The sequence below is a fragment of the Myotis daubentonii genome, chromosome 12 (assembly GCF_963259705.1).
Source record: "Myotis daubentonii chromosome 12, mMyoDau2.1, whole genome shotgun sequence".
Classification (NCBI taxonomy): Eukaryota; Metazoa; Chordata; class Mammalia; order Chiroptera; family Vespertilionidae; genus Myotis; species Myotis daubentonii.
The window spans coordinates 60,264,881-60,273,062 of record NC_081851.1 but is presented as its reverse complement, the minus strand read 5'-3'; the positions used below and the strand labels follow the sequence as shown (position 1 = coordinate 60,273,062).

General features: G+C 53.2%; 1 protein-coding gene across 1 annotated transcript; it reads right to left on the bottom strand.

Moving 5' to 3' along the window:
* Positions 1-1,163: 1,163 nt before the first annotated feature.
* On the bottom strand, positions 1,164-6,725 carry LOC132213442 (uncharacterized). Its single transcript, XM_059660025.1, is given in 2 exon segments — positions 1,164-2,216; positions 2,219-6,725. Coding segments are annotated over 2 exon segments (4,437 nt in total). The 5' UTR covers positions 6,618-6,725; the 3' UTR covers positions 1,164-2,178.
* Between the last annotated feature and the right edge of the window lie 1,457 nt (positions 6,726-8,182).

Sequence of the window (8,182 nt, the reverse complement as noted above, 5' to 3'; positions counted from 1 at the left end):
GACCCCTCCTATTTTGTAGGACTACCTCAGACAGGGAGGTCAGAGACTCCTCAAGTTTGGTAATGGAGTGCTCTATATGTTTGAGGTCTTCATCTATAGCAGCTCTGAGTTCTTCAGTGTAAGTGGGGCCTTTAATGAGGGCTGTCGCCCCTGTCCCAACTCCTGCCGCGACCCCCAAACCCAAGAGAGCGGCTAAGGTCAGTGACACAAGTTCCCGCTTATCTCGATGGGAGGGAGGATAGAAGTCAAATTCCTTTTCAAACGCATTCGCTTGATAATACATGATTCTGGGGACTAACTGGACAAGGATGCAATAATCTTGAGAGCGGTTGAAGGCCTGGGCTGCTAAACACGGTGTAAGCCCTGTACTACAGGCCCACCATCCCCCTGTCGGGGGCACTAAGTAATAGCTTGCGGGAGAAGGGTATGCTAAGTTCTCGCTGCAGAGATGCTGGCGGTCTTTTGGCACTTGTCCTATACATGTGCCTTGCCCCGAGACCTCAGTAAGGGTCAGCTTCCCCTGCTGTCCCCATGAACAATGGTCGTGGCTTGTGGTGTTGGTATAGTTTCCCCGGAAGGCTATTCCTTCATAGTAGGGGGGCCTTATAGTTAAGCAGAGCCAGCAAGACTCAGTTAGGTTAGACCTGGACATATTTAAAGAACTAAAGGCCCCCTCCACTAAGCCTAACAGTCTCTGACCAGAGTTTACCTCCGGGTCTATGGGGCCGGCCAGTTCCTCCCAGGAGGCTGGGCTGGTCTCTGCCACTGGAGTAGTGGTAAAAGGCTTTCCTTTCGTGGGGAGCTGCCGGCTGGACAAGACGGGGTTGGGACCTACTGCAACTGGTGGTCTGTAATCGTCTACATCTAATTTTATCTTAAAAAGGAAGCCATCATATTTCCGGGTCTTATCATACAACCGTAGCCCCCATGTTAGTCCCCAGCACCATTTGTTTAGCTCATATGACCGGCCAGCTGGGGTAAAAGAGATATTTAGAGTATTAATCCATCCCCTATGACCGGAGGATTTGCTCTTATTTCTCTGAACTTGGATGAGATCCCATGCAGGGGGCTCTTTGATCCAATATGCAGTACCAGTTGTCTCACACCCCCATTCTGCACAAAAGTATTCATGTTCAGATCCACAATTTTTCCCGTGTCCCTGCCTATCTTTGGGGCACACATAGAATTGGGACTCCGAAAGAGCCTCGCGGGCTTCGGAATAACTGCAGAGTCTAGGATAGCCATCTTTTCCCTTTCCTATGTAAGTTCGGGACTCTACACCTGACTTGGTTTCCTCTACCGATTCATATGGGAGGTCCCATAGTCTATGTCCGGCTGCCATGGCACAGAGGTCCGGCGTTAGGTCCGGCCACCATGTCCCTTTAGGTGCAATATTGGTGATTGACCAAGCCGTCTGCCCAGTATGGGGGGACAGCACCCTCCAGGTTAGTCTCTTTGGGGCATGGGGGTTGCTACTTATCAGTGGCAGGCTCAGCAAGAGGAGGAGGGCGGTGGTGAATCCGCAGCTTGAGAGGGTTGTCAGTTTTCTCCACAGTCCATCCATGGCCGTCATCATCTGGTGGAGGTGCTCGCTTAACGTGGGAGGCGTGGATCCAAGCGGCTACGCCGTCTACCTTGACCGCTGTCGGGGTTGTCAGCAATACCAGATGGGGTCCTTTCCACCTCGGCTCGAGATTAGCAGCTCGATGGCGTCTGATGTAGACGAAGTCTCCGACCTGGAACTGGTGGGGGACCTGCAACTCCCCCGGTTGGTAGAGGGCAGCCAGGGGAGTCCACACCTCCTTCTGGACAGTCTCGAGCGCCTTCAGCCTGGCAAGCAGGGATTGAGGGGTGTGAGTATCTGTGGGCACAGACCAAGGGTCAGCGGCTAGGGGCGGAGGGGCCCCAAACAGAACCTCGAATGGTGTCACCCCCAAGGGGCCTGGGGTGTTTCGCGCGCGGAAAAGGGCAAAGGGAAGGAGGACCGTCCAGTCCGCCACGCCAGTCTCTAAGGATAATTTAGTCATAGCCTCTTTTAATGTCCTATTCATTCTTTCTACCTGACCTGAACTCTGGGGCCTGTAAGCACAATGCAATTTCCAATCCGCCCCTAGTATCTTGGCCATTCCCTGACTTACCTGGGCAACGAAAGCCAGACCGTTGTCTGATCCAATTACCTTAGGAATTCCAAACCGCGGAAAGATGTCTTCTAAGATCTTCTTGGCGACCACGGTTGCAGTTTCTCTTTTGGTAGGGAAGGCTTCTACCCAACCTGAGAAGGTATCTATGAAAACTAAGAGATATTTATAACCGTATCGGGCGGGCTTCACCTCTGTAAAATCTACCTCCCAGTAACTCCCGGGCCGGTCTCCCCTGAGTCTCTGTCCGGTCCCGACCTGGGATGAATGTATGTTCACCAGCTGACACGCCTTGCATTGCTTAACTACTTCTTCTGAAAGGCGATCAAGTCCTTTGACATAGTGTCCAGTTGCCCGGCTGGTGGAGCTGAGGTGTTTGGCCCCCAGGTGAGTAAGGCGGTGCAGTTGTTGGAGGTAGGCAGTGGCTGCCTCCCTTGGTACTACCATCTTTTCCCTTGTGGTCCTCCACACCCCGAGTTTGTCCTTATGGTACTTTTCTGGCCTTTTAAGCAGGTCTTCTTCCTCCTCTAGGGTGTAGTGGAGGGTCTCTGGCTGTGGTACCGCGGGACCAGCAGCGAGGGCGAGTAGCCGGGGTCCGAGAGCTGCCTGTCTCGCCTCGGCGTCCGCTTTCCTGTTGCCTATAGCTATTTCCGAGGTCCCTTTCTGGTGCCCGGGACAATGAATGATAGCTACTTCCCGAGGGGCATGGACGGCTTCTAGGAGGTCGAGGATTTCCTTTTTATTCTTAATCTCCTTTCCTGCTGAAGTGAGGAGACCTCTCTGACGGTATATGGCCCCGTGCACATGAGCAGTGGCAAAAGCATAACGACTGTCAGTATAAATATTGGCCCGGCTGCTCTCTGCCAGCCTGAGAGCCTGTGTCAGGGCAATTAATTCGGCCTTCTGGGCCGAAGTCCCTTCGGGCAAGCTACTAGCCCAAATAGTCCGGTCCTTGCTGACCACAGCCGCTCCCGCCACCCTCTTACCTTCATGGAGGTAGCTGCTTCCGTCCGTGAACCAGGTGAGTTGAGGCTCCGGCAAGGGAGAATCTCTGAGGTCTCTCCTCGGCCCTGTTTCCTCTGCCAGAATGTCACGGCATGAGTGTAGGACTTCTTTGCTCTCAGGATTTACTTCCGGTAGTAGGGTTGCTGGGTTGAGAACTACCGGAGCCCCGAAGTGGATTCGATCTTCATTTAGCAGGAGACTCTGGTAGTGAGTCATCCGAGCGTTGGATAGCCACCGGTCTGGTGGCTGCCGAATAACACTCTCGAGAGTGTGTGGGGCCACCACAGTCAGTTTCTGCCCCAGGGTAAGTTTGTCCGCATCTCTTACGAGCAGGGCAGTAGCTGCAATTGCTCTCAAGCAGCCTGGCCACCCTCTAGCCACTGGGTCTAATCTCTTGGATAAATAGGCTACCGGCCTCTTCCAGGGGCCTAAAGTTTGAGTTAGGACCCCTCTGGCTACCCCTTTCCTCTCATCTATGAACAGGGTAAAGGGTTTGGCCACGTCTGGTAAGGCCAATGCCGGGGCCGAGAGAAGAGCCTTTTTAATGTTGTCAAAGGCTTTCTGATGAGTCTCCCCCCATTCGAAGGGGTTCCCTTGCTTTGTCAGCGGGTAGAGGGGCTCCGCCAAGGTTGCAAAACCCGGAATCCAGAGGCGGCAGAATCCAGCTGTCCCCAGGAACTCGCGTACCTGCCGGGGGGTCTGTGGCCTGGGAATCTGGGTGACTGTGCTTTTTCGGGCTTCAGTGAGCCACCTCTTTCCCCCCTCTAGTGCGTACCCTAAATAGGTTACTCTCCGCTGACATATCTGGGCTTTCTTGGCCGAGACCCGGTATCCTAAGCGGGAGAGCTCTAAGAGCAAAGCGCCGGTACCTGCTTTACAGTCCTCCTTAGTAGCTCCGGCGAGGAGAAGGTCATCTACGTACTGGAGAAGGGTGATTTGCGGGTGGTCAGCGCGGAAAGCAGCCAGGTCTTGATGAAGTGCCTCATCGAAGATGGTGGGGGAATTTTTGAATCCCTGGGGAAGTCGGGTCCAAGTCAGCTGCCCTGTCATCCCCGAATCTGGGTCTCTCCATTCGAAAGCGAAAATGCTCTGACTGGCAGGATGCAGTCGCAAGCAGAAGAAGGCATCTTTTAAATCTAGAACTGAATACCACACATGGGACGGAGGGATAGAGCTCAAGAGATTGTAAGGATTGGGGACCGTGGGATGAATATCCTGTACCCTCTTGTTGACTTCTCTTAAGTCCTGCACCGGTCGGTAGTCATCAGTTCCAGGTTTCTTTACCGGGAGGAGTGGGGTGTTCCACGGGGAGTGGCACTTAACGAGGACCCCTAGGTGTAGGAGGCGTTGGACATGAACTTTGATTCCCTTCCAGGCTTCTTTGGCCATGGGATACTGCCGTACTGCAATCGGGGTTGCAGTGGACTTAAGCTCTACCATTACGGGGGGCCGTTTGGTAGCTAAGCCCATCCCTGCGGTTTCAGCCCAAGCCTCAGGGTATTGCTGTAACCACTCCGCTATCCCCTCATCCTCTCGGACGTTATTCTCAAACAGCCGATGCTCATCTTCGAGCTGAAGTGTCAAGAGGGTAATTGGCTCCCCATGTTGGGTCAGGGTAGGCCCCTTGGGGGTGAAAGTGATCTGAGCCCCCATTTTAGTTAACAAGTCTCTCCCCAGAAGGGGGGCTGGGCACTCGGGTATTACCAAGAAGGAATGAGTCACTCTTCCCGTGCCTAGATCTACTGTCCGGGTGGTGGTCCAGGAGTATTGCTCATTTCCCGTTGCCCCTATCACCCAGGAGGTCTTCTGGGAGACTGGTCCTAGCGGTTTCTTAAGAACTGAATATTGGGCCCCTGTGTCCACCAGGAAGTTAACAGGCTTCCCCTCCACCTTAAGAGTTACCCTAGGCTCGGGGAGGGGGTCCGAGCCCCGACTTCTTCAATCACTATCTTCCTGGAGTGCCAGTGCCTTCTTCGCTAGTCTCTTTGGGCACTCCCGCTTCCAATGTCCTTCTTCCTTGCAATAAGCACATTGATTCTTCCTTAACGGTGGCCTGTTGCCCAGGGCCCCTGCCTGCCTTCCTTTTCCTCTCTCCTGTGGCTTACTCCCTTCTATTGCTGCGGCCAAGATACGGGTTAGTCTTTGCTCTTCCCTTTTTTCCTTTCTCTCCTCCTTTTCCTCTCTCTCTCTCTCCTTCCGCTGCTCCTTCTCCTCCTCGGTCTCCCTCTTGTGGTACACTTTCTCTGCCTCCTTAACTAAATCTTGGAGGGTAAAGTCCTGCAACCCCTCAAGTCTCTGCAGCTTTTTCTTAATATCTAGCGCTGACTGCCCTATGAAGGCCATAGCTACCAAGGCCCTCTGTCCCTCCGAGGTGGGGTCAAATGGGGTGTACCGTCTGAACGCCTCCATTAATCGCTCGAGAAAAACAGAAGGCGGTTCAGTGGGCCCCTGGATGACCTCTCTTACCTTAGCCAAATTCGTGGGGCGCCGAGCCGCCCCTCTGAGGCCGGCCACTAGAGTCTGGCGGTAGACCTTCAGGTGCTCCCTACCTTCTGCCGTGTTGAAGTCCCAGTCCGGCCTGGCCAAAGGAAAGGCCGCATCCACCAAATGAGGGAGTAGAGTTGGCCGGCCATCGGGGCCGGGGGCGTTCTTCCGGGCCTCCAAAAGAATCCGCTCCCTTTCCTCTGTAGTAAAGAGAGTCTGGAGAAGCTGCTGACAGTCGTCCCAAGTGGGCTGGTGAGAGAACATAAGGGATTCAACCAGCCCCGTCAGACGCTGGGGATCCTCTGAAAAGGGAGGGTGGTTAGTTTTCCAGTTATAGAGGTCTGCCGAGGAGAAGGGCCAGTATTGGAGTGGCTGAAGCGGAGCCGTTTCGTCATCGTCCCCGCGAGAGGGCGGAGGCCCGTATGGTTGGAGGGGGCAGGCTACAGTCGAATCCGGAGACGCGGGATGTCTCCTCTGACTCCGGGTTCCCTGAGCCGGTCCCTCGGCCGGAGGAGCGGGGGGAGGCGCTGAGGGCTCTGGTCTCTCCGGCGGCTCTGGTTGGAGAGGAGTGGGGTAAGGGGGAGGGGAGTCCAAGAGGAGAAGATCGGTTTGAGAGTCAGCCAGGGGACGTTTCGTCTGTTCTGCAGGAGGGGCCTGGGCCACGAGAACCCGGGAGGTTCCGGACGTCAGCCAGGGTTTCAGCCAAGAGGGAGGGTTTTGGACCAGGTCCTGCCAGACGACAATATACGGCTGCTGGTCTGGATGGCCCGCCGGGCCTGATTGGAACACCTTGTTCTTTACTGCAAAAATAATAGACAGATCAAAAGTCCCATCCGCTGGCCATCCCACGCCTAGGGCTGGCCAGTCGGATGAACAGAAAGTTTGCCAAGGACCCTTCTTGACACTGACGGAAAGGTTGAGTCCCCGACTCCGGACATCCGTCCAGTGTGCCACTGTAAGAGAAAGAGGGGTGCTGCTTCCTTGGCCCATGTTACCTGGATGGGAGAGGAGGAGTAAAAGACAAAAACAAAGAACAAACAATGACGCGACAAGACACCGGATCCACAAGAATTTACCCAGATACAGAACGGCCGCTGAGGGGTGATATCCCTCCCTGATGCTAGTCCGGCCGGACACGCGAGTGCCCGTTGCTGGACAGCCAGAACCAGAAGTGACCAAGACCTCCTCCTGGTCACCACCCGTTCCTGGGGCGTCCCCCAGGGTGACAGTTTTTCTGGCCAAAGCCCCTTCGACCAGAGGAGCCGACTCCTTACGGAGCCGACAACCTGTCTTCCTGAAAAACTGAAACTAAGAACGAACAAAGGACAAGACAAACACTGAACGACTCCGGAGTCTGCTTACCTCCAAGACCGATCCCAGCGCTTGAAGGGGGTCGCCTAATCCCGGACGAGCCCCCAAATGTAAGGCCCTAAGACCCCTGGAGAGTCCGGCGGAGGAGGCGACGACCCCAAGTCAAACGCAGAGACCGAAACTTGATGCAAAAGCAAGAGGTTCTTTATTACAAGCGCAGCGCAGGGGCTCTCAGGCAGGCAGACAACAACACAAGGGAAGTGCTGGCTGACTGGAGCCCTGAGCAATTGCAGAGCAGGAGTTTATAAAGGCAAAAACCACACGCAGGTGGCCAGGGAAACAGGGAATGGGGTTAACAGTTAACTCATAACTCATCTCTTACAGGGACAGGCCTTTGTTATTAGTTGACTCATTTCCTAGGGGGTCAGGGTGGTCTGGTATGCGCAGACCGATCCCAGGGAGCGATAAGATAGCTATGCTATGACCAAACCAGGGCACCAGAGCTTTACGGGAAGGGTCAGTTGAGACACAGGAGGGGGGAGGTCTTCTCTTTAATCTTACATTAACCAGAGCTTACTGGAAAAGTTGGTTAAGGGAAAAGGGAGGTTTCAGCGGCCTTACAACTCACTCTACTGCAGCCACACTGGCCTCTCCTGTTTCTTCTTCTCCAGTAGTGAACACAAGGACTGCATTTAATTTAGAGAAGAGTGAGGTAACAGTTTATTCATTAGTTGAGAAAAAAAAAAAAAGCAAACTCTATTTTCTACCATGTTGGAGGATATTGGCTTAATTCAGATTGTTATTATTCCCATTGATGTTTCACATAATGAGACATATAACATACAAAATGTATTGCACATAACATTTTCTTTCCAGTGGAGAAAGAAAATTATAGCTTCAAAAATCAAGTTTGATATCAAAAGAATTAACATAAAAGTTTCTAAATTCAAAACAATCTGATAGTTAAAATATTATCAACCCTGTGATGATTTTGATATGCTCTGTGAACCTCTGAAAACTTGTGATGTTGCAGCTTCAGCTCAAACACTGCAGGCAGAGCAGACCTTCCCCTATTCTCTCAAATACAAAGTGTAAGAGTATTTTAGTTTAATTATGTATTCACTGTTCTTTGTCAGAAACATTAAGCCCTTTAGAGCTGTGGTTGGCGAACTGCGGCTCGCGAGCCACACGCGGCTCTTTGGCCCCTTGTGTGTGGCTCTTCCTAAGCCTTAGGAGTACCCTAA